This window comes from Pseudochaenichthys georgianus, chromosome 22, assembly GCF_902827115.2.
Source record: "Pseudochaenichthys georgianus chromosome 22, fPseGeo1.2, whole genome shotgun sequence".
Taxonomy (NCBI): Eukaryota; Metazoa; Chordata; class Actinopteri; order Perciformes; family Channichthyidae; genus Pseudochaenichthys; species Pseudochaenichthys georgianus.
The window spans coordinates 592,191-618,439 of record NC_047524.1 but is presented as its reverse complement, the minus strand read 5'-3'; the positions used below and the strand labels follow the sequence as shown (position 1 = coordinate 618,439).

General features: G+C 41.4%; 2 protein-coding genes across 3 annotated transcripts in view; both read left to right on the top strand.

Annotated features, from left to right (window-relative positions):
• The first annotated feature begins 449 nt into the window (after positions 1 to 449).
• On the top strand, positions 450 to 22,430 carry LOC117467658 (transmembrane protein 87A-like). Its single transcript, XM_071207164.1, has 20 exons — positions 450 to 602; positions 1,427 to 1,484; positions 3,540 to 3,637; positions 4,135 to 4,251; positions 5,420 to 5,467; positions 6,516 to 6,557; positions 6,907 to 7,033; positions 7,152 to 7,213; positions 8,290 to 8,473; positions 9,573 to 9,672; positions 11,886 to 11,979; positions 14,944 to 15,017; positions 15,133 to 15,239; positions 15,518 to 15,576; positions 16,462 to 16,565; positions 17,048 to 17,124; positions 18,801 to 18,865; positions 19,092 to 19,144; positions 20,394 to 20,424; positions 20,568 to 22,430. Exons 1-20 carry the CDS (start codon positions 489 to 491, stop codon positions 20,607 to 20,609), a joined length of 1,656 nt encoding a protein of 551 aa, XP_071063265.1. The 5' UTR covers positions 450 to 488; the 3' UTR covers positions 20,610 to 22,430.
• A 328-nt stretch (positions 22,431 to 22,758) lies between these two features.
• vps39 (VPS39 subunit of HOPS complex) overlaps positions 22,759 to 26,249 on the top strand; it is a 58,590-nt gene continuing 55,099 nt past the window's right edge. For both annotated transcript variants that reach the window (XM_034111323.1, XM_034111322.1), the window contains exons 1-3: positions 22,759 to 23,332; positions 25,952 to 26,017; positions 26,121 to 26,185. In XM_034111323.1, the coding sequence (XP_033967214.1) occupies positions 23,260 to 23,332; positions 25,952 to 26,017; positions 26,121 to 26,185 (204 nt within the window). In that variant the 5' untranslated portion in view covers positions 22,759 to 23,259. The remainder of the gene's footprint in view (positions 23,333 to 25,951; positions 26,018 to 26,120; positions 26,186 to 26,249) is intronic.

Sequence of the window (26,249 nt, the reverse complement as noted above, 5' to 3'; positions counted from 1 at the left end):
GTTCTATAAATAAAATTAAAGTTGTCAGTTATTCAAACTTAAAGGTAGGCCTACCATGGGGTCAGATTAGAATTCTCCAAAGCGGGGTTCGTTTAGCATCAAACACTTGAAATAACTAAAGGATGAGTACACAAAGAAAGTAGAAAGAAAGTGAGGTCAAAGAAAACTATTTCTGCTAAAAAGTTAGCAATGATTGAGAGCTAAACATTTCAGATGTGTGTATCTCACACTTTAATTTATGTTCCTTTGTTATTAACTTTGCTTTTAAATGAGTGTTTTTAAATGCCATTTTATAATATGTTTCGTAATGTCTTTCGTTTTGTAAAGCACTTTGAATTGCCTTGAGTTGAAAGGTGCTATAATATAAACAAACTTGCCTTGCCTTGCCTTGCTCTTTCCGAGTGTTCTGGCGCCATCTCGCGGTGACTCTGTGAACTACACCCCGGATTTGGAGGCGGATACGAGCCTGTTATTGATGCTCCACACAGATGAAGATGCCAGATGCACAGACGCATCAGTTATCATGTTTTCTGCTTTTTGCATTAGTTTTCCGCCTCAGTTCAGCGGCGGAGGTCTCCGTGTGGAACGTGGAGATCAACTCGGTGAGTGTTACACCCTGTAGCATCTACATGTCAACCGTTATTACCTAAAAGACTGGCGTGCTAACTGTGCAATTGCAGCTGTTAGCATGTCGTGCTAACTTTGCATTAGCAGCTGTTAGCATGTCGTGCTAACTCTACATTGGCAGATGTTTCGCAAGTCGTGCTAAATCTACATGAGCAGCTGTTAGCATGTCATGCTAAGTCTACATTAGCAGTTGTTCGCCTGTCGTGCTAACTGTACATTAGCAACTGTTAGCATGTCGTGCTAAATCTTAATCAGCAGCTGGTAAGATAATATAAGATAAGATAAGACATCATCATCAAGTTATTGTGCAAGTTACAAAATAATCAATAAACAACATAATAATAATGTGATGTACTATGTAATACTAAATCCTGCTTTTACTTGGTCACCTAAAACATTCTCTGCAACATATAGCTTATTGGATTTATTTATTTCTGACATGTATATAGTTTACTTCATTTGCATTACTTGCACATTGGTCTTGCAACATAACCTGCACTATTGTATTCTACTCTGTATCTTACTGCACTATTTTTACAACAGAACTAATAAGTAAATATGTTGTTGTTATTGCAAGTGATTAGTGTGATATATAACAACTTTTTCGCATATTTTCCTCAAAGTGTGCAGCCCTATTATTACTTTCTTCAGTTAAAGTGTTCACCCTTCCCTCACGCTATATAACAGAGTATTATTCAGTCGGTGTGAGATGTCTCTCCTGCTGCATCCTGTCCCTGGCGGCGTGTTGTTTGACCTGAAGTGGCTCCATGTCACCTGACTGCTGTGTGTTTGTTTTCAGACACAGGATGCAGTGTTTCGAAAGACGCTGTACGCCAACACCACCATTTTCATGAAGTGTGAGTATTTAGTAGGGATGGGAATTTGAAAGCAAATGTATATTCCAATATTCGACCCCAAAAAAAAAAACGATTAACCGAAGTGTTAAAAAAAAAAAAATGTGGGAGTTTTTTTCCAAAAAAAAGTTTTTAATTTGGAAAAATAAATACATAATTCAAATAATTATAGAAACCAAGTCAAATGTATTGAACTGGTGATCACAGTTTGAACAGTTGACAGCTATAGGCCTACAGCTTTCATGCTTAAAACATAACTTGGTTTTTAAATGAAAGAGGGATCAAACACGAACAACATAACGGGTTAGGGTAACGTAACCCGTGACAACAGGGATCAACAACCTGTAACAGGGCCTATGCACAGAATGCAGCTATTCAATACTCATTCTTGTTTAAGTATATGAGCATGTCTACTCAGGGGAGAGGCGATTCACAATCAGGCCAGCTGTAGAGAAGACCCTCTCAGCTGGAATGTGGGCCTAAGATGAGGTTTGAGCCTGTGAGTAGGGAGGGGCAGCAGCCGTAGCATTTGCTAGAACTAGATCTGATGGATTTGGACATAAACGCGAGTGAAGTCTAACCGGACGCGAGAGAGAGAGATCAGCACCTGCAGCTCTGCCCGCTGTGAGGGACCGGTGAGCTGAGCAAAACACACCTTTAGACCTGACACACTCAGCTATGGCACTGTCGTATACAGTGAATTATTCCATTTGATGATATGTAATCAACTTAGGCACCCCTCCCAAAGAAAGAAATATTCTCATAATTTCGAATATTCGATTAATCGTTCCCATCCCTAGTATTTAGAAGTCTCCTTTTTATTGTTACTAACGGGATTGGGACATTGAATGGTTTATGGCACGAAGCAGGCACCATTTCCCCAGGCTACTTCCTGCCTCGTTTGCACCCTCATATAAATATTAAAGATTTAAAAACGATATTTCGTCAGCAGTTGAACATTTATTCTAACGGGACATATGTCTGTTGTAGTATTCTGTGAGAATGTAAGGTTATTATATATGTGTTGTTGTTGTTGTGTTTTTTCAACCATTTGACTCTGTAGCACTTTGTTTGCTCAAATGAAAAGTGCGCTTATAAATAAAATGGATTATTATTGTTAAGGTGAGGGCCGTAGAAAATGTCTGTTTAACATTAATAAAGCTTTAACGGTACGTCCACGTGGCGGCGTGCGTTGAAGCTTGCCGGTGGGCGTGTCTGGAGCGCGACCGACAACCAATCACATTAATCTCCCGCCCCGGACACACAAGCACGCGGTTTGATTGGCTAGAGCTTGTACCGGCTATGATTTGATTGGCTGACGCCGTCGAAGCTTGACATTTTTTTTTTTTTTTTAAACAATTATATCAAATACAGAATAAGGCATATAGACATCAATGTTCAACATATACATTCCAAAAAATAAACAGGGCATTTGAACAGAAAGAAGAATAAAAAAACAAGGTAATTCAGAAATTAAAGTGCTAAGAAACTTGTAAAATTCTTTGAAAAGTCAAACTTTTCTCAACTTTCGAAGCGAGCTACGGAGGCAAAGCGACGGAACCACAATGCAGTTCGGCAAAGCGTGATTCTCGTGACTCTGTTTAGCTGAGTAAACATTTCAAAATTAATGTTTTAGCCTTAGGATTTATTTTTTAAACGGCGATGAAGTCATAAAATATAACAACAGACATTTAAAGCGTTATTCAGAAACCTCAATTAAAGCTTGAAATGTAATTAAATAATGTTTTCGATACAGCCCTTTTTGATAGTAGGAGTCAGAACCTTCCCCAGACATCATTGAGAAATCCACAATGAGGGAGAGATATTATTTCTACTCCCACTGTGGCATAAAATAGACCAGCATGCAACATGGCGTAGGGAAATAGCCAAAGTCCCCTTTTGAAATAGAGCTCAATGTGGGACGCTGGGTGAAAGTCTGGACATACAAAGTAGATTTGACCGCACGAAGTCTCTCCTAAACGATCTGGAACAGCTGGTGTGATATATGGCTTTATTACACCGTCTGAAAACCCCGTTCTCTCTGTCCTCTCGCTTCAGTCCAGGGTGACACGGCGTCATGTGATAAGAACCTGGCCTTCAACATCAGCTGGTACCTGCGCTCCTCTGTCTGCTACAACGAGGTCTTCAACACGCCGGTGAGTATCACTTAAAGTCGCTTTGTTTTGTCATGGATGTAACAAAGACAGGTACTGAAGATAAGGGAGATAGATAAGTGGTTTTGAATATTTTTCAAGAAAAGAAAAATATACATATTCATGGCAGCAATTTCCATAATACAAAAATGCATGTATGTATGTATGTGTGTATGTATGTATGTATGTATGTATGTATTCAGACCTCATGTGTATGGGTCGTGTGCATGTGTGTATTCTATAAATAATAATAATAAAGGGTCTTCTTCAAAAGAGATGAAACAATCGATCTAGTTCTCTCAGATGTTATGAGTTCTCACTGGTGAAGGAGTATACTGGGTTCAATTCAAAGTATTCGGAGTACTAGTCTGACTTCTGACCATGAACCATTGAAGCAAATAAAAAAAGAACATAAAACTATATTTACAAAATGGCGCTTGCTGTTTTATTACTCCACACGTTTTGATTTTTCTGAAGTTCCTGTGCTCTCCTTCCTGCAGGACAACAAGGCGATGAACATGTTCGACATGGATCACATGTTGAAGGAGGACTGGAGCGGCTTCTACAGCCACGGCTACATGTACTTTGAGAACTGCTCCTCCCTCTTCTTACCAAAGGTGTGGGACCACAGCACACTTCAAGTCTCACTTTGCAAACGGAGTCATCAGTATGTGCTCACAGGAAGTCTGCCCTCCCTGTTTATCAGCGCGGAGGTTATTCAATGGCGGGTATCAAAGTATTTCAATTATTTTGCTACTTTATTGTAGCCTTTAAAAGAAAAGCCTCAAAGGTCCCCTATTATACTGTTCTTCATCAATATATCACAGGTCTCAGATATATACAGAGCCTGTCTCTGATTGGCTGAAACACCAAACAGATCATTGCAGCATTACCCATAATCCCCTCTGTTTCAGCCCTGTTTCCAAAGTGCTGATTCTCTGTCTGTTACTTTAGATGAAGATAAGGAGCCCCTCTGAGAGACATTTGGTTACAAAGAACTCAATGGTGCTCTAGGAGGAGATTCAGGTGATAAGGGGGGGGGGGGGGTTACCTTGTTGCTGATTGGCTAATGGCTACTCAAGACAAAACATCGTTATGACATCATCAAGTGGCCAAAATCTTTCCTACAAAGTACATCTTATTATCTTACTTATACTAACAGAACTACACCATAATTGTGTACAGCGCCCATAAACTATGGCGCACCCCCCCCCAAATCAAGTTGAACCGCCCCAGCCCCATTAAAAACCAGAGGTTAAATGTGAAATTGTTCTTTTTTTGAAATAATGGTTTTAGTGTGCAATTATAGGTTTTAATTTTGTATTTGTGTTAATTTAATATAAATCAAACATATACAGCTTCTGTGTGCTTTTATTAACATTGGAATTTACTGTGTAAGCGGCCGCGGGGGGGAGAGCTAAAATCTTGCCTAGGGCAGCAAATTGGTCAGGGCCGGCCCTGCATGGTTATGTATAAAAGACATGAAAAGTGGATTTTGCATAATAGGTGACAGCTTTCATTTTGAAATTCACTTTAAGTTGCTGACGGTGGAGTGGGTGTTGTTTAAGTAAAGTGAAACTGTAGTTAAGAGACAGTCCCTTAACCTCTATTTGACTTTGTTTGTGTGGAAGGTCATTTACTTTGATCTAAAATGTATCGTGCATTTCCTTTAGAACAGAGCCGAAGCATCTGCAGTGGACGGAAGTGGAGATTCTGCAATATAGTTGTGCGAACATTTGAAAAACAATCATTAATGTAATCATATTTCTCTATCGTCTCACCCAGGTGTATTACCCCGACTTCAACCCACATCAGCCCCTCACCAGCCCCAAGGTGAGTCGCCCTCACAGGGCAAGTGCTTTGAACACTATAGAGCACAACATATACAATCTTTATCTGTGTCTGAATGTTACGGCCCGTCTACACTACAGGCATCAAAAAATCTTGAAGCTGGGCGTGTCTGAGGCTTGGCGATTTCTCGCGACCAACAACCAATCAGGAATCTCCCGCCCCCGACATACAAAGCAATGTTAAAACGAAGTAAACTACCGTACTTTTCGGACTATACAGCGCACCTGCATATAAGCCGCAGCAGCTAAATTGTCCGTCTGTCTTGCTCTCGTTCTGTCTCTCGGTTCCACTTTTACTTTGGCGCGCTACCTGTCTCACTCTTTTCCGGCCTCCAGCTTTTCCTGCTGGAGCCCGCCGCTTAGAGGTGGCGGGCGCGGACCGGTCCTAGAGCCCGTAGAGTTAAAGGTGGTTAATTGTACCTGTAAAATCCATAGGTTTAGGAGGTTCCCGAGTGGCCGTTAGCGGTACAACAAAAATGGGGGAAAAAGTCGCGGCTTATAGTCCGAAAAGTACGGTAGATATAAAATCCCCAAACAGGCGAAAACCTACCAGTTTCCCCCCTGCCTCTGCCTCCTCCCTCCATGCCCGGTTCCTCCGGTTTGTATCCCGGTAATAGTTCTGGTCGTAAAGAACCGGGTGATTTGCTACCGTAATTTCTCGTTTGGAATACGAGGAAATGAACTGCGGTCTGGCTCTCCCAGCTTGCACGCGGTTTGATTGGCTAGCGCTTGTACTGACAGATTTGCATAAACGGGATTTGATTGGCTGATGCCAGCTTCGAAAGCATCGGGAGCATCAAAAGTTGAACATTGCTCAACTTGTGATGCTCACGATGCAAAGCCACGCTCCGCTCCCCACAATGCAGTTCGGCGAAGATTCAAAATCTTCTACGTCACCCCATTCAAGTGAACGGGCGAAGCGTTGAAAGCATTTTTCGATGCCTGTAGTGTCGACGGGGCGTAAGACTGGTTTTATTTTACACCGCAAAACTCCATGAATTACAGCTCACTATGTGCTCCGTTCTGTTTAGAGTGACCCGTCCAATCAGAGCCTCATATGGCCCGACAAACCGGTAAGACATGTTGTTGTTGTTATTGATCATTGAAATGTCTTTAAATGCATGATATATATGTCAGAGGTCAGGATTTATAAAGCACTTTTAATACAGGTTAGTTCAAAGTGTGGAACGTAAAAACTACAGAAAAGACAAATGTACCAATTTGAAACCTATGCCTGTCAGAAGAATATCCTTTCAGGTTTTCTGTTCGAGGATGTCAAAGCACGACCTCGGAAGCTTTATTTATTTCAAATATTGAGCTTATTGCGAACACATGTATTGGTTTGGGGTTGAAGTGGGGGCACACAGAAAACATGTAAGTAGATAGCCTATGATTTGTTGCTCACAAACATCGTTGTTGCAGGACATCAGTGCCGTGGCCAAGGCCTGGGGGGACAGCCCCTACCTGTTCATAGTGAAAGTGCAGCCCATTTTCCGCGGAGTCGACGACGAAGAAAACGTAGCGGAGCAGCTCAACTTCGCCTTCACAAGTGAGACGACATTTCACTCCAAAAGCTCCAGGATAAAGTCGTTGTTGTCTGATGATTGAAAATGTAAGAAGGGACATTGTAGTGTCATCAGAAGTGACTTTTTACTTGTATTCCCCAGTGAAAGTGGAGATGAAGGGACCACATGACTACTCCTCTCCTGCAGACTGGCCTCTGATGATGGTATTACGATGAATCAAAGGGAAGGGTTTTAAAGGGGACCTATCATGCACAAAACAGAAAATAGGGGGGGGGGGGTCAGTGGTTGAATGCAGTGTTGAACAGGTGGGTTTTGAGCAGGGGTGTCAAACTCAATTTCATTGCGGGCCACATTCGCATTATGGTTGCACTCAAAGGGCCGGTTGTAACTTTAAGACTATATAAAAATAAATATTTAACATATATAAAATAATGTATTATATGACATTATTGGCTCTGTTGGATTATTATCGGATAGGGTAATACCTTCATCATTAACTACGTCTGAAAGCAGAAGTCTAGGCCAAATAATTGCTAGTCTCTTCAGTGAGAATGTCAAATTTGAGATGCATTGTGGGACATGTAGTTTATGGGCAACGTGCCTCTGTAGAGTAGCGTGTAACCGTATAATAAAATCATACTTTTTTTCAAGCTCTTGTGGGGCCACATAAAATGAAGTGGCGGGCCGGATTTGGCCCCCGGGCCTTGAGTTTGACACCCCTGAGTGATGTTTTGAATGCTGTGAGGGAGGAAGAGTCTCTGATGGATTGGGGTAGTGAGTTCCAGAGGGTGGGGGCAGCAACGGAGAAGGCTCTGCCGCCCCAGGACTTGAGGGTTGTCCGGGTGGGGGGGGACAGGAGGTCGGCAGCAGCACAGCGGAGGGAGCGGGTGGGAGTGTGTCTGTCACACATACCAACAGTTGTACATAATAATAATAATGCATTTTATTTATATAGCGCTTTTCACAACTCAAAGATGCTTTACCGTAAGAGGGAGGGTAGACAAACAAGGACAGGCAAATAAGTAAATATCGTAAAATAAAGTACATGTATATTTATCTACTGTATATTCACATTATATAAAAATACAGTTATTTATACAAATACAAATGCTTAAAAAAAAAATCTCATTAGTCCATTCCGGTTCCTCTTACTAAGGGAGTTGTTTAATATCTGAAGGACCGTGTCTCCCATTATTCTACAAACCATGATTCCCGCAGTCACACACCCTGATCTTAACTGTTGTTTAAAACTCTTTCCTCTCTCTCGTGCCGCTGTCAGTTCTTCATGTTGATGTGCATCGTGTACGTGCTGTTCGGCGCTCTGTGGCTCTGCTGGTGCGCCTGCTATTGGAGGGATCTGCTGCGGATCCAGTTCTGGATCGGAGCCGTCATCATCCTCGGCATGCTGGAGAAAGCCGTGTTTTACTCGGAGTACCAGAGCATCCGCTACAAAGGAGACTACGGTGCGTTTCTTTGATACATCTGCTTCTCTTGTATGTGTTGTGGTGGAAATGTACTGAGACAAACCAGTGAATAATAATAAAATGGTGAGGAAACCTTTCCGTTATACTGAAATGAAGATTCTTGGAATTAGACGGTCTTTTAGGGAGTTTATTCTTGCACAGTGTCAGGCAGTCTGCAGAGGGTCGTATATCCACATATTCACACCAAGAATAGAAAAGGAGGGACAAACCGACACGATAAACATACTATATATAGGATTCCTTAAAACAGTGATTCTCAAATGGGGGTACGCGGACCCCTAGGGGTACATTGGGGTACTGCAGGGGGTACGTGACATAAAAAGAAAAGAAAGGACAAGCCAATTCCAATCAGTGGTAATTTTGGCAGCTATTTTAGCCTTAAGCTGCAGCCACACGAGAAGGATAGTGGTCGTATCCACTACAGTTCTCTATCATATAGACCAGTGATTCTCAAAAGGGGGTACGTTGGGGTGCTGCAGGGGGTACGTGAGGTAAAAATAAATAAAAATGTTAATTAAAAAAATACCATGCATGATTACAAAAATAATCTTAGTAAAATAGAAAACACAATTGTATATAAAATATTTCTAGAACCTCATATAAACATGTCAAATTTGTGTATTGTATTTTATAGTTTTTCATAATATATCATTTTGTTCATTGGTGTGTTAAACATATATATATTACTTCAATTGAAAAACTCGATGAGAAAATCCTTATTGTTGTAATTCATGCATGAAGGGGTTAATACATCACGACTATATTGTAATTACTGATATAGGCTTTTTCCATCCAAAATGTTCGGCGCCGGTCAGGCGGTACTCGGCTGAGAAAATGTTTCAAAGGGGGGTACGTTACTGAAAAAAGTTTGAGAAGCCCTGCTTTAAAACACATCTGTCTACTGTCCATGTACGATGCATTTAAGTTATTGCTGCTACCTGTTGTTAGAAATAGCTGGTAAAAGAAGAACAGATGGTGAACTGTAAATGCTCCCTTACTATGATACCATTGTCCATTACAGTTCTTCCCTTCAGTCTGATATCATAAACGTTTTGTTCGTGTATTTTTCTCTTCACAGTCCAAGGCGCAGTGATTTTTGCCGAGCTGCTCTCTGCTCTCAAAAGATCTCTCGCTCGAATCCTGGTTCTCATCGTCAGTCTGGGATACGGCATAGTCAAGTAAGTTCACTCGTTTAACCTATTGACTTTCCTAATGTCTCAGTACTGAAACAATTAGATTAGTTCATCGTCCTTCGCCAATATCCTCTAAAGCAGGGGTGTCAAACTCAATTTCATCGCGGGCCAAATCAGCGTTATGGTTTCACTCAAAGGGCCGGTTGTAACTTTAAGACTATATAAAAATACATATATAAATATTTAATATATATAACATCATTTATTATATTACATGATTGCCTCTGCATTGGATTATTTTCAGATACAGCAGAAGTCTAGGGCAAATAATTGCAAGTCTCTTCAGTGTGCATGTCACAAAATTATTTAAAAAGAAAAGCCAAATTCTGGAAAAACAGAAAAAAAGAAGAGACATTTTGAGAAAAAGGCAAATTCTAAGAAAAAAAAGCATATTTTGAAGGAAAAAAAATGCTAATTGAGAAAAAAGGCAAATTTGAGATGCATTGTGGGACATGTAGTTTATGGGCAACCTGCTCATGTAAAGTAGCATGTAACCGTATAATAAACATATTATATTCTTTGCAAGCTCTTGTGGGGCCACATAAAATGAAGTCGCGGGCCGGATTTGGCCCCCGGGCCTTGAGTTTGACACCCCTGCTCTAAAGTTTGTTCCTAAATGTGTTCTTGAGATCGATCCGTAAAGCCCGCGTCACACGGTTCCGAAATTGACACCACGAATATGGAATTGTGAATTTCCTACGAAGATGGCCCCGAACTTGGTCAACGGCCAAGCGACAGCCCAAGCAAGTACGATGCCTACAGAAGGCCACACGATGGCACCCGAACCACACACTCCGTCATGTTGTTTCCATAGCAACTACAACTTCCTGTCAACAGCGTAAACTCACCTTCAAAATAAAAGCATCTAAATAAAACGGCAAAATAAAAGCATCTAAATAAAACAGGAAGTTAACCTAAATTACATTTGAGACAAACAACTGCAATGAAAGTAACAAAAACAATGTAATATTCTTTTCAGTTTCACAGAACACAAATTATACAATAACACGATGGCTACACGACGGCATGGTGAGGGCTTCACGTAGTCGTGTTGCCTTCCTAAGACAATCGGGCAGCTTCTGGTTTCCTTCGTATTGACTTCGAGAGGCGAAAAATGCCCGATGGCACCGATGATCACATGAAGTAAAGACGAAGATGACACGAAGTAAAGACGAAGTAAAGACGAAGTAAAGACGAAGTAAAGACGAAGTAAAGACGAAGATGACGCGATTTGACAAGGTGCCCTCGCGATGGCCTTACGAAGGGCAAAATGGACACACGAATTCAACACGAAAATTAACCTTCGCAAGGTTTGTCGGCAATTTTTTGGCATGCCAAAGATTTTGCCACCGCTCGCGAAGTTGCTGCCGGAGCCTGAGAAACTCCACCGGCGGTCATACGATGGCTTAAGGTGCCCTCACGAATGGCCCGATGTTGCTACGATCAGAGCCGAATTTGAACATTTCCGTTATCGTGTGTCCATCTGGTGTCAATTTCGGGACAGTGTGACGCGGGCTTAAAGAAAGTCTATACGATTTTGGAACATTTTCCTAAACTGAGGAATTTCCTGTTTTCTTACCACGATGGATCTCATTGTCATTTCAAATGTAAAAGCTTGGGTATCCTAACTAGCAGGAAAACAGCCCACAAAACCCCAATAATAAGAGGGCACTAGACGTGAGGGCTGTTTGCACACGCAGGAATGTCAGGAATGCCAAAATAAAGTCACAGAGCCTGAAGTGGAGGTGCTTCTGCAGACGCCAAACAACCTTCAATTATATATTTCTCATCAGCCTCAGTCATGGATTCGAATAAAAACGATGCATCAAATGTTATAACCATTTTAATTAACTGTAAAATACCATACTTTTTTATTTTAAATATAATCTAACTCATATAAATGTCGTGGTCTTTTAAATGCTATATTATACTGTAGAACTGAAGAAAACACTTTATTTAGCATAAAACATTCAGCACTCGTATGTGAGTAAGTGTGCTATCCTTACCTAAGAACAAATCCCTTTTTTAAAAAAAATATGAATGTCAGAATCTTTGTGAAATGTTGGGGGTTTTAGGAAAGGAATTGTTGTCCAAGAACCGGGGGAATGAGGCCCTGGTTCTTTCTGAATGTGATGCTGCTAATGATCTCCTGTCAATAATGTGTGAGGATAATCGAAGTGTCCCCCTCCCTTGTGTAGACCCAGGCTGGGCACATCAGTGCACCGGCTGGTAGCTGTCGGGCTCCTCTACCTTCTCTTCTCCTCCGTGGAAGGTGTGCTCAGAGTCACAGGGGTACGTATCAACTATTATTCATCTCCAGATAATAAACTGCTATCATTCTCTATATAGGTTTTAAGCCTACTTGGAGAAACAGATGTGCTTGCTAACTGGTGAAATATCCCAGACTGTCAAACCAAAAAATGTACTTCCTTGTATTTCAGTGCAAAATGCACTTTGTGATGTCTTCTCTACATCAACATGTGTCCCCGGTGTGTCGGGGAACTCACGCAGCGTCAGGAAATAAAACCCTCTCTCTTTTCCTCCGTACCCAAATCTCTAAAAACGGGGAACAACGGAGCTGATCCAGATTTGCGTCCGATATGACGTAATATCTGAAATGTGGACCCACGGCCCAATCAGAAACGTTGCTATCAGAAACGATGCCCGACTGTTTTGGACGTAATATGGTCGGTGTTTACATTAGCATCGCTAACACTCAGAGCTAACCTGTACTGGAGAGCATGTGTGTGAAGAAGCAGGAAGTAAAAAGGAACTCACCTTGTGGTGTAACCGGCAAGAGAGAAAGCCTTTGAGCTCCAGACTGTTTCAGATCCTTGATGATCCATGATATGGCGTTTCATCACGGCAGCATTTAGTTTAGACGGTAGCTGCCGGGTCCCGCATGAGCTCCGCCCCCTCCTCTTTAAAGCTTTATCCCCAAATCAGCACTTTAGAAACAGGAAGTAAAACAGAGGGACATGAGGCGTGGCTAGAATGATCTGTTTGGTATTTTGAGCAAAACACTTCATAGACATGTTGTTTATATTTTTATATCTGAAACCTGTGCTATTGCCTAAACATAGCATGATAGGTGACCTTTAATGAAATCTAAAGTATTACAACTGTGCGCACTTGCAACTAACACGCTTCAGAGGGCAGCAAAAGGCAAACACAGAAATTGGAGATCCTGTAAAGTGACGACACAGGACACACTAATGATCGACATCGCCAACACAACCCGGAGGAGCTTTACTATATCCCAACATAAATATAAAAAGGGTGTGAGAGGACATTTATGTTCCACTTCCCTCGCTCTCCGTCCATCCTTTCCTGTGGCTGCTGATGAATGTGATCCAGGAGAATATAAAGTGCCCGCTGCAGATGGGACATTATCCTTCTCAAAGTGGAGAGGCAAACATGTGTCCCCTCTTCTCCATGTCTCTTCTACATCAACATGTGTCCCCTCTTCTTCGTGTCTCTTCTACATCAACATGTGTCCCCTCTTCTCCATGTCTCTTCTACATCAACATGTGTCCCCTCTTCTTCATGTCTCTTCTACATCAACATGTGTCCCCTCTTCTTCGTGTCTCTTCTACATCAACATGTGTCCCCTCTTCTCCATGTCTCTTCTACATCAACATGTGTCCCCTCTTCTTCATGTCTCTTCTACATCAACATGTGTCCCCTCTTCTTCATGTCTCTTCTACATCAACACGTGTCCCCTCTTCCTCATGTCTCTTCTACATCAACACGTGTCCCCTCTTCTTCATGTCTCTTCTACATCAACATGTGTCCCCTCTTCTTCATGTCTCTTCTACATCAACATGTGTCCCCTCTTCTCCATGTCTCTTCTACATCAACATGTGTCCCCTCTTCTCCATGTCTCTTCTACATCAACATGTGTCCCCTCTTCTTCATGTCTCTTCTACATCAACATGTGTCCCCTCTTCTTCATGTCTCTTCTACATCAACATGTGTCCCCTCTTCTCCATGTCTCTTCTACATCAACATGTGTCCCCTCTTCTTCATGTCTCTTCTACATCAACATGTGTCCCCTCTTCTTCATGTCTCTTCTACATCAACATGTGTCCCCTCTTCTCCATGTCTCTTCTACATCAACATGTGTCCCCTCTTCTTCATGTCTCTTCTACATCAACATGTGTCCCCTCTTCCTCATTTCTCTTCTACATCAACATGTGTCCCCTCTTCTTCATGTCTCTTCTACATCAACATGTGTCCCCTCTTCTTCATGTCTCTTCTACATCAACATGTGTCCCCTCTTCTCCATGTCTCTTCTACATCAACATGTGTCCCCTCTTCTTCATGTCTCTTCTACATCAACATGTGTCCCCTCTTCTTCATGTCTCTTCTACATCAACATGTGTCCCCTCTTCTTCATGTCTCTTCTACATCAACATGTGTCCCCTCTTCTTCATGTCTCTTCTACATCAACATGTGTCCCCTCTTCTTCATGTCTCTTCTACATCAACATGTGTCCCCTCTTCCTCATGTCTCTTCTACATCAACATGTGTCCCCTCTTCTTCATGTCTCTTCTACATCAACATGTGTCCCCTCTTCTTCATGTCTCTTCTACATCAACATGTGTCCCCTCTTCTTCATGTCTCTTCTACATCAACATGTGTCCCCTCTTCTCCATGTCTCTTCTACATCAACATGTGTCCCCTCTTCTCCATGTCTCTTCTACATCAACATGTGTCCCCTCTTCTCCATGTCTCTTCTACATCAACATGTGTCCCCTCTGTGGAAAGAGACTCTGAAAGTTTCAGGAAAAAAGATTTTCTCTCTTTTTGATCCATTTCTATAAAAACCTGTCTGAAAATGAGCTGATCAGATTTTGGCCACTTGATGATGTCATAACGATGTGTTGTCTTGTGTAGCCATTAGCAACAAGGTACCCCCCCCCCCCCCCCCCTTATCCCCTGAATCTCCTCTAGAGCTCCATTGAGTTCTTTGTAACCAAATGTCTCTCAGAGGGGCGTGGGGAGGGGCTCCTTGTTTTCATCTAAAGTAACAGACAGAGAATCAGCACTTTGGAAACAGGGCTGAAACAGAGGGGATTATGGGTAATGCTGCAATGATCTGTTTGGTGTTTCAGCCAATCAGAGACAGGCTCTGTATATATCTGAGCCCTGTGACATATTGATGGAATATTGACTCGAAATGTATTTCCACGCAAGCTTATCTCGCGTCTTCCTTTAAGATTGACTAATTATTTGTCTTGTCCTGTGTCTCAGGGTTTCTACGGGACGGTGGCTCTGGTGGCGAACCTCGGCCTCTCCCTTATTGACTCGTGCGTCATGTGGTGGATATCCTTTACCTAACTGGCCTTCTGAAGGAGTTGCTCTATCAGTTGCCGATAGAAGCCCTTGATTGTTGTTACTCAGATGTATGTAGAGTATGTTCTCCTTAATCTGCCTCCACATTTTCATCAGCCTGTCTCAGACCATCCGCCTCCTGCAGCTGCGCAGGAACGTCGTGAAGCTGGCTCTCTACAAACACTTCACCAACACGCTCATCTTCTCTGTGGTCGGTGAGTACACTCCGCCGTAAGACGGGTTTCATCGAGTCGAGCTTTAGATCAGAAATAGCTGCTTCGTAACAACTACATATGCTACGGTTACCAGAGGTGTAGTGGGCGTTGGACGCGGGGCATCGCCGTCCCCCCCACCTATTTGGAGCCCCCACTTTAGTTAATATGACACGTTCTAATTTAGCTTCCACTGATGGGAGATCTCCAGTCCTGCTTCTCATTATCTTTGCATATTGTTCACACACTTCAAACTGATCCCGATGTTTCTGTGTCCACAGCTTCCATCATCTTCATCATCTGGACCACCAAAGTGTTCAAGCTGGTGGACTGCCAGAGGGTCAGTGTGTTCTCCGTCAGTCATCCATTGCTGTATTATGTTCCTGTGGTGGAAATTCCACACTTAATCACCTTCTAGTAAGAAAAGAACAAATATACAAGCTAAAAACCAAAGTTGTGTTATTTAATAAAGAGTTATAGCATTTAACAGAATCAATATTTCCAGCTTGTAAGGACAGATAACCCGTTCCACTGATGTGGTAAGGACATCTGACCAAGTTACACAATATCATTTATACAGAGGAGAGGGCCAAAGATGGGAAGGTGAACAGCCAATGAAATTCTACATTACAGGGTATTGAATATTGGAGGCTCGACAGGGATTAAGTGGTGATCATTCTCCAGGCAATAGTCACACCCTTCTGTCTGTTGAGTGAGAACAAAAGGAAGCCAGTCTGTGTGTTGAAGGTGGGAAGAAGCTTGGGAGTGATAGCCGTAGCTTTCATCAAACTGAAACTGTGGGGAAAATGTAATGTAATTAAATTAGACTAACGGCCCGTCCCACACAGCGGCGTTGGAAGCTTCTTCTGCCCATTCACTTTTGAATGGCGTCACTTTTCGCCGAACTGCATTGTGGGAAGCAGAGCGGAGCTTCTGAAGCTTTCGGTGGAAGCGTCAGCCAATCAAATCATACAAGCTCTAGCCAATCAAACCGCTGCTTGTGTGTCAGGGGCGGGAGATTCATGTGATTGGTTGTTGGTCGAGCTTCAGACACGCCCGCCGGAAAGCTTTTTCCAAAGCCGCTGTGTGGACGGGCCGTTCATGATCAATGGACTACAACAGTTCCCATCATGCGGTTCCTATGTCTTGTTTATACACAGATTAAAAGGTGAGCTCACCTTTCGACCTGATATCATCATCAAGTCTTTTCTATTCTTCCCCACAGGGATGGAGGGACTTGTGGGTCGACGATGCTTTCTGGCGCCTGCTGTTCTCCACCATCCTGATGGTGATCATGGTGCTGCTGCGGCCCTCTGCTAACAGCCAGAGGTCAGAGGTCACACATCCCACAGTGGCAAACATGTACATTATTACATCAAAGGGAAAGATGCAGATAAAAGGCAAAACTAAAATGGGTGACTTATTTATTAAAGAAGAAAGGACATTAATTAATGTGCAATATATACCTGGCTGCTAAATCTTCAGAACTGTTAGAGGATGTGTATTTTGTAAATTGTGTATTAATTTGTTTTATTTTTGTATCTTTAATATTTTTTTATGTGCATTAAGTTAACATTAAGCTGTCTTTGGCTCTTTCCTGCTGAAACGCATTTAAATGTCCCCTCTATGGGGACGAATAAATGTGTTCTGATTATAATTATTACAATAAAATCAAATACGTCCACATCCTTGGTATTTTAGAATAAGTAGCATCATCTATTAAAGTAAGTAAACATATAAAAGAAGTGAGGAAGAAGCCAAGGACTCAACTTGGAGAACTCACCTTTTTTTTTGTTTCTGTTTGCTCTCAGGTTCTCTCATTCTCCTCTGATTGATGAAGAGGACGATGAGGAAGAGGCCAAGGAGCCCATGCTGAATGAAGCTTTTGGTAAGACTGGGCAATATATCGACATTTTATAAATATTGGGATATGAGGCTAGAATTGTCTTCGTATTATGTCTTTTTCCCCGGTTCTAACATTTACGTGGTCTAAATTGATGATTTTCCAGACATGGTCACTATATATATTAGGGATGTAACGATACCAAAAACTCACGGTACGATATTTATCGCGATATTGAAAAATAAAGTGAATTCTTTTTTTTCTTTTTTTACTTGAAAAATGTTCTTTATTAAATAATACATCTGCTTTGTACAGCATTTTAGTAGATAGTAGTATTTTAAAGTGTCAAAAATATAATAATCAGACCCTGCAATAGAATAAATCAAGTTTCACTTTAGTTTTTCAAGTAACTCAACTCAAACTCACTCAGGCTGGAGCCACACGATAGCGGTAACGGACCGCAATCGTTATCAAAAAAGTCTTCCGTCCACACGCAACAGGCACCAGAAACGTGTCCGTTCACACGAGACCGCTCGAAAGCGCTGGAGACGCTGTAGTACATATGCCAGGCCTGTAAGTGGCGCTGTAGTCTGCCACAAAAGCAGCGAAGAAGACGGTTGCCATGGTCGCCCTTCTGTTTATTCTCCGCTGTGGACGCTCTGGCTCTTTTTCTCCCTCCCCGAGGCAAGCGTGTTCTCCTGCTGTAAATCTCTCCGGTAGTCCACCAGCAGATGAGAAACACCCACCTCTCCGCCTCTTCCAAGGGACGAGGGGACCGTGCGGCAGAGTTTCAGTTAGATTTTTTTTGTCCGTTAAAGTTTAAATCTTCCGGACAAAATTTGAAAAGTGCCGGTCAGAGGTCTTCTTTGTTATTTATTGAGCTTTAAAACAAATTGATAACGACTCTATATAATAATATAAGAATAATAAACGGAGCCTCTCTTTTCCTCCCCCTCTCCTGACAGCCCAGCAGCTGATCTCTGAGCAGCAGAGGCGGGGAGAGGCGGGGAGAGGCGGGGCTATTGCGTCATCGTTATCTGGAAATGATCGTATATAGGGCGTAGACACGGAGCCGTTTGGCCCCCCAGAGCGTTTCGGCCGCAGATCTACCCACCTTGGGACCCGTTATCGTTCTCTGCGTTTCCATGTCGGCCTCGTGTGGCCGAACCGTCTATATCAGTGCTTCTCAAACTTTTTTCAGTAATGTACCCCCTTTAAAACATTTTCTCAGTACCCCCTGACCGACCCCGGACCTTTTTGACAGAAAAAGCCTATATAAATAATTACAATATAGTGAGTACAGAGTTTTTCAATTGAATATTAATATATGTTTAAAAAACCAATGAACAAAATGATATATTAATAAAAACTATAAATACAATACACAAATACATGTTTATATGAGGACCCCCTTAGTGGTTCGAGGAATATTTTATATAAAATTGTGTTTTCTATTTAACTTATTGTACTAAGATTATTTTTGTAATCATGCATGGTATTTTTTTTAATTAACCGGTTTTTTTTTTTTACCTCACGTACCCCCTGCAGTACCCCAACGTACCCCTAGGGGTCCGCGTACCCCCATTTGAGAATCACTGGTCTATATGATAGAGAACTGTAGCGGATACGACCGCTATCGTTCTCGTGTGGCTGCAGCTTAAGACTAAAATAGCTGCCAAAATTACCACTGATTTGAATTGGCTTGTCCTTTCTTTTCTTAGAGGGAATGAAGATGCGGGGCTCCAAGCCGGACTCTAATGGCTCCCAGAAACTATTGAGTAAAGAGGTGGGTTTAAAATCATCCGTCCACGTTGATCATTTGATTTACACTCTAAACTAACACTGTGTCATATAGTAATGCTCAGCTCCTGTGAAATGTTTGACTGTTTTTGTCGTTTGCTTGTGTTTTGAATTTATGTTTTTTTACACACTTGTTAGCGTATAGCTTATTTTCTGTTATGTTACCTCTCCATCTATAGCTTAATAATGTTACGTTTCTTAATTCTTAACAGGATGAAGACCTCAAATGGGTTGAGGAAAACATTCCTACATCTGTCATTGATGTGTAAGTATTGTCCATTTTAAATTTAAAACATTGAGTCGAGGAAATGGATATATTATGCGAGCTGGATTTTGAGAGAATAATCGGATTAAAACTGAAATCCTTAATATTCAGTTTATGTAAGTCACACGCTTTTTTCAATGAGGGCCACATACAGCCTAGAGGTATATTGCCTCCATACGTTAATAATAAGTTAGCTAAATCAATTAAATGTAGGTAAATGTGTTGTGTTACTGAATCTTCAACATTTTTAATACAAAATATCGTATTTATTTGATCTTTTATTGGACATTTTATTTATACTTCTATCTATATTCTGCCTTTCTTTCTACAGGACATTTAGATTGACCTTATGTTAGATACATATCTTTATTTTATTTGATCTTTTATTGGACATTTAAACATAAACATCTAATGTTGATTTGTATTTTATGTATAAACAAGACTCAGAACGCTTATATTTTCTTATTTATTTACCTTTTTTTTAATTTTATTCTCAAAAAGAACAACTCTCACAAAACCCAATCTCCCCAGAGATAAATAACTGGTCCAGAACTCTGCCGCCCGCATCGCCACCAGAACCCCCTCCATTAACCACATCACTCCTGTTCTTCAGCAGCTTCCCTGGCTCCCCCTCACATCCGTATCGTTTTTAAGATTCTGTTCCTCACCTTTAAGGCCTCCTCTGTACCCCTCCGACCTCCTGCACATCAACACACCCATCCGCACTCTCAGGTCTTCTGCTTCCCTCCACCTCACTGCACCGCCCTTCCGCCTAACCACCATGGGGTCTAGAGCCTTCAGCCGCTCTGCACCCCGCCTAACCACCATGGGGTCTAGAGCCTTCAGCCGCTCTGCACCCCGCCTAACCACCATGGGGTCTAGAGCCTTCAGCCGCTCTGCACCCCGCCTCTGGACCTCTCTCCCACCTGACATCCGCAACACTGACTCTCTCCCCATTTTCAAAACACATCTCTTCACACTCGCATATCCACCCTGATCCCTATCCATCACACATCCTCTGTTTTATTTATTTGATTGATTTATAAACTGCATTGTCTTGTTTATGTCTCTTATGCTAGTGTTATGTACAGTATGGTGTATCTTGTTTTTGATGTGTTTGTACGGCGACCTTGAGAGCCTTGAAATGCGCCTATATCAAATAAATGCATTATTATTATAATCTGACTGATTAAAATGCAGTCTGACTGAGTGCATTCACTTCCTCCCTCTCTGTCCCCTCTCCATACAGAGCTCTCCCTGTAATGCTGGATGAGGAAGAGGTAAAGACTCCTCGTATTTCCCCCGAGCATATCCCATGATTCCCAATCACATTATAACATTTAAACTCCAGTAATGGCCTTTGCTGTGCTTTCATTCCACAATCACATCACTCTGAGTACTAACGTGTGTTGTCTTTCTCCAGGAGATTCTGAAAACCAAGTTGGAGCGATCCAAAATGGAGTAGAAGTCGTCGTGAGGAGAGGATGTGATGTGTTGGAAAGAAAGCAATTTCCCTGAGGCAGCAATGAATGCGTTCTCGGTGATCTGATTACCAAAAAAAAATGTGGGCAAAGCCAACCGTTCTCTTCTCCGGACACTTTCTGGTTTTATTTCACAGGTATTGTGTCGCACTGTCATAAGCTCCGAGAATAGTTTTTCATATTAAGATCTTTACTGCGCAACATGTAGTTTGGAGGGGTTGGTTTTCAGGAGGGAGGGGAAACTGATGCACTTTGATAAATATATTATTTGTTTTGAAGACGCATTCAATGTCACAAAATAAGTAAAAATTCAACAGAATACGTGCATTTTACACAATTAAAAAGCACATTGGAATTAGACTCACATAAAAGAAACGACGCAATTCAATCCAATTTGAAAAAGTGATCCTCGCGCCTGATTTGTCAAATTTGTAGGACTGCAACGACTGATTGCTGATCCGTTCAGGTACAAATCATGTTGATAATTGGGCAGTTTTATCCAGCCAGATATATCTGATAATTGGAGCTTAAAACACACGCTGAAAACGGCAAGTTATTGTTCATAATGAAGTCTGATACTTGAACTTCTCTATAACGTGCTGTAAAAAGACTAGAAATGTAAAAAAAAGCAGTTTTCATAATAACAATACATTTCATATTTAAATATATAGATATGGTGTGATTAGCCATTCAACCAGATGACAACAATTTATTATTTCATAAGCTAATTTCTTCTTCAACAAATCATATATGTATATCGTTTTGTTAACACACGACTAACACGGTTATCTGGCTCAATGATTAACCTAAATATAGAAATACAGAACTTACTTTTATAATTTGTGAACACGGCTGCATCTGTGTGTATTGAAACTTGAAGCATATCACCGTAAGATGTACATGTGTGTGTTAACTACAACACACTGTTATCTGTTCTGGGAGAATGTAATATATATAAACACAGTGTCATCAGAAGCGTTCAGATTGTCATCAGAAGTGTTCAGATTGTCATCAGAAGCGTTCAGATTGTCATCAGAAGTGTTCAGATTGTCATCAGAAGCGTTCAGATTGTCATCAGAAGTGTTCAGATTGTCACTTCAACGCTTCAATTTCAAGCTACTGGAAATAAGAGTCTAATGATAGCGATTTTAGAGCTTTTACTGACGAATGAAATACTGCACGGTCCTCAGAGGGGAAACATGTATGAAAAAGACCCGCTTTCAAGGATAACCAGTCTAAAATTAAGGATGTTTATTTTTTTTTATCTCTATAAAAAATAAGCTTTTATAGCGTCTCCATTAATAGCTGTGATTTATGTCTACTTAATTTCACCATTTATTTTAGCTACTGTATCACAGAATCCACTACTAAGCCTCACAGATGTGGTGTCGGCCTACATTTAAATTATGTACTGTATGTATGTAATCCTTTCTCAGTGTTTTGCCACCCTAATTCAGTTGCACAGTGTAGATTAAAATGAAAAATCTGTACATGCTAAATGAATAATTTCCATTTCACCCGTCAATCCCATTTACACTCCCAATAATCCTGCCTTTCTGTGGCAGAATGATATGCCCGTCCTTGTTAAAACTACTGCAGTACAGTATGTGTGTATGTTTTAAAACTCTTAATTAATGTCTTTTTTTTAATATATATTTGTCCAACTCTTGTTGAGGATTTATTTTTATTTTAGAGAGAAACTACAGCCCATTTTTTGGATGTGAGTCTGCGTAGTAATGTAAAGCTGATGATATTGTATGGCTTTTTGCATCTGTCCTGCAAATAAAATTTATATTATAACACAATGGCAGTTTTTGTGTACATTTTTAACATGTGCAGTCCTTTTTTGATTTGACTGTTCAATCATTTCTGTAAGTATACATGTATCCTTTTATTAGTAGACTATTAAATAACTCTTGAAATAAGATATTTTGTGTAAAAAACGAAATATGTTAATATATAATTATGTCAAATGAATTAAACAGCTGCTCATTGTTGCACCTTTTTATTGAAAGATAACTTTTTTAACAGTACATTACAAAATCTCAATGAATAAAATCTCGCGAGAATTGCAAGTGCACTATTTATGTCACTGCACCTTTAATGCGTTCCTCGTGAGTGCGCGGACTGCTGTCACGTGCCTGTCAAACCTCATTCCCTCGCGCAGCCGTCGTCAACACAACTGGAGGAAATAAGGAGAAGCTAGCATGGCTAACAAACACTAACGGCTACCGCTAAAACCGCGTTAACTATTTATAATAACTCAACCAAACGCTGTGTTTGTCTTTTATCGACTTATGAACGGGGCCATTTTGTGGCAGTTTCAGTTACCATGGAATAAGAGAGGACAATGTTTAGCTAGGTAGCTTGCTAACTTTTAATGCTAGCATGCTAACGATCAGCTGTTGTTTTGGTCGGAGAGCTAGCTAACCGCTTAGCATTACAGACACCAGATTTCCTCATTCCCTGTCGACACTATTGAGCTACTCTGTCGGTTAATGGCGACACATAAAGTTGTCCCACCCTGACAGACTAACCGTTGGTCCGTCGGTCAGCTTTTGTCCCGACAGACATCCAATCTGTGTGGGATCGATCCATCCGAGCGGTGTGTAATTGAATATATATATATTAAAAATGCATGACGCATATGAACCAGTGCCTATATTGGAGAAGCTTCCTCTTCAGATTGACTGTCTGGCGGCCTGGGGTGAGTTGTTGACACTTCTAAGTTTCCCAAAGAGCTGTTTTTCTAATGTATGTTTGACATTGAAGTGGACGTCTGAGCTGCTGTCTCAGGTGATTCAGATTACTCCAGTGGTGTAAATCAACTAAATACATTTACTCAAGTGCTTTACTTAAGTACAATTTTGAGGTACTCGTACTTTACCTGAGTGTTTCCAGTTTATGCTTCTTTACACTTATGTTCCACTACATTTTAGAAGCCAATATTGTACTTTTTACCCCACTCCATCATACATCATATTCCATGTACTTGTATATAGACACTGTTTGTATTTACTTGCACATCTAAAAACATTCTCTTGCACAATTGTATCTGTTTTATGTCCTATATATCGAGAAACCCTCTTTAATGGTCACACACAGTGACATTTGGCCTCTGCATTTAACCCATCCTAGTACCAGGAGTCTAGTACTAGGAGCAGTGGGCGCAATGGGAGTGGGGGGGGGGGGGGGTGTCCAGTGCCTGGCTCAAGGGCACCAGGGCAGGATGTGAACTGGGACCTCTCCAAGTAGCAGTCCACACTCCATATTTTAGGTCTGGTCGGGGACTTGAACCGGCGACCCTACGGCTCCCAGTCCAAGCCCCTACTGACTGAGCCACTCCCGGACAAACTTGACAACTTTGAGTTACTAGTTACTTTTTAGGTTCAGATTAAAGAATAAATGTAGTGAGGTAAAAAGCAGAAACAATATATTTTAATTCTAGTGAAGTAGAATGTAGCATTAAAAGAAAAATACACAAGTAAACTAAAGTACCTCAACATTGCAATTAAGTTAAATAGTTGATTCAATGTACTTCCAGCACCTCAATTATGCATCGTCAAATCTTACTGACCAAATGGCAGTGGCTTCTCTTCTGTCCCTGGCATGTCACCTGTCGTAGCATCTTAAAAGCAGCTGCTGTCTAGAGAGAATGATGAGTTATGCAAAGAAACACAGTATCGATATAAAGTATTTTGAGATCCTGTTCTGTGAAACCGACTCTTCTTATAGGAACACATCAAAGCTTTATTTACATTTTAATCAACATGATGCCAGGTGGTCGCCCCATGGCACAGTACTGTATGCAACAACTCACACCCTACAATGAACAATGGGATATACAACCCCTATAGCAAATTCCTTCCACTCATCCTCTCTTCCTCATAAAACCCCCTTCCAAACACATCTGTTATCACACATCACAGCAGGATACAGCAGTTACATTTCATTAGGATTACACTGTATTCAGTTTTAATACCATCATTGCCATAACACATCCCATCAATATGATGCTCAAGTACTTAGTAATACATGCATGACAGTACATTCAGATAAGTGATGGTGTTGGTTGCAGAAGGTCTTTAAAGCAGCCTGAAAGTTTGGGTGTGGGCTTATGATAAAAAGGGTTGCATTTAGTCCGACAATGTTTCTGATAGCATAACATGTCTGAGTTGACTGACAGCAGGGACGTGCACAGACATTTGCAGGGGCTTTTGCTCTAAACTGGAAAAAGCCCCCCCCCCCCCCTTGTTTTTAATGTAAAAGGTTCAGGAAATAAAATGGGCTGGCTGTGGCTCAGTGGGTAGTGTGCTGGACTTCGAATCTGGGGATTGCAAGTTCGAGTCCCACTGCAGTTAGCATGTCGTTGTGTCCCTGGTGACAGTTCACCCAAAATTGCTAAGTCACTTTGGATAAAACACTGTCATTGCAAGCGACACTCAGTTGACTTTCATGTCCAACTGCTAAATTCGTTGTTCAGGCACATTGTTTGCAGTCCATATCTCATTTAAATATATAATGTTAGTAACTATTAAAGAAAAATGGGGACAATTCTGTTTTAATGTAGTTTGACCTTTGTAACTGCTGGGCAGACATAGGCTACTGATAAAATAGGGCTTCTAACTAATTACCTTAAATAAACTCACTAATTCATTAAACCAGTTCAATATTCTTATCATTCTTTATGAGCGCAGTAACGGTAAGGTATTGCATTATTTATTTATTTAGAATTCCATAACTTAATAACAGAGATGGTCAAATTTAAAGTAGAGACATGGCAGAAATCCTGCAATGAAGCGGGACAGTGAAGTGTTCTCCGTGAGAGGGCGATCAAGAAAAGAGAGAGAGCGGCCCGTTGAGGGAGTTCACGGAGCAGATGAAAAGACACAGAAAGACAAAAGCACAATAAAAAGTATATTTAGGTGTTTTTTTTGTAAATAACCGACGGTGTCAAGAGGTAGTAAAGTCCCCTGGTTTGTCCCCTGTACTCTAACGCCATTTGGTGTGATCACCATAGCCATATGAGGCCGGAGTCGGAGGGCTTTCCTTTGCTTTCAGCTGTCAGATTGTAAACAAAGTCACGTGACTGGGGGCAGATGAAAGCGCTTACAAGTTGTGTTTTTATCGCAGTGAGACGCTACGATACTAAATGCGGGCTTATCATGTTGATTCGGCCAGAATAGAAAACAAAAAAAACCTCTCGCTCTCTCCAGAGGGGCAGGTCAGACAAACATGGCAACATTAGCCCGTACCTGTGCACGTCACTGACTGACAGCATCCTTCTTACTGCCAGACCCTGAGTGTTGAGTTTCTCTTCCCACAGAGGACTGGCTGCTCGTGGGAACAAAGCCAGGGCATCTCCTTCTCTACCGAATAAAGAAGGATGCAGGTGAGAAGAGCCCAAAGAGATGTGCGGTGGTGATACCTTGTTGCCTGCACGTAATGTTGCCTGCTTCAAATAAGTCATTTTCAATGCGTCTCTTTCCCCTTAGGCACCAACCGGTTTGAGGTGACACTGGAAAAATCCAATAAGAACTTCTCAAAGAAGATTCAGCAGGTAGATAAGACTGCACGGTTAGACTATTACTGCCTCGATCAAAACACATCAACGATGAATAAGC

Bases quoted from the DNA above. Each gene is read 5' to 3' on its own strand.
- LOC117467658 (XM_071207164.1), top strand. From the start codon at position 489: ATGAAGATGCCAGATGCACAGACGCATCAGTTATCATGTTTTCTGCTT. The intron at 603-1,426 runs GTGAGTGTTACA...GTTTGTTTTCAG, and splicing joins GGAACGTGGAGATCAACTCG to ACACAGGATGCAGTGTTTCG. The intron at 18,866-19,091 runs GTGGGTTTAAAA...AATTCTTAACAG, and splicing joins AGAAACTATTGAGTAAAGAG to GATGAAGACCTCAAATGGGT.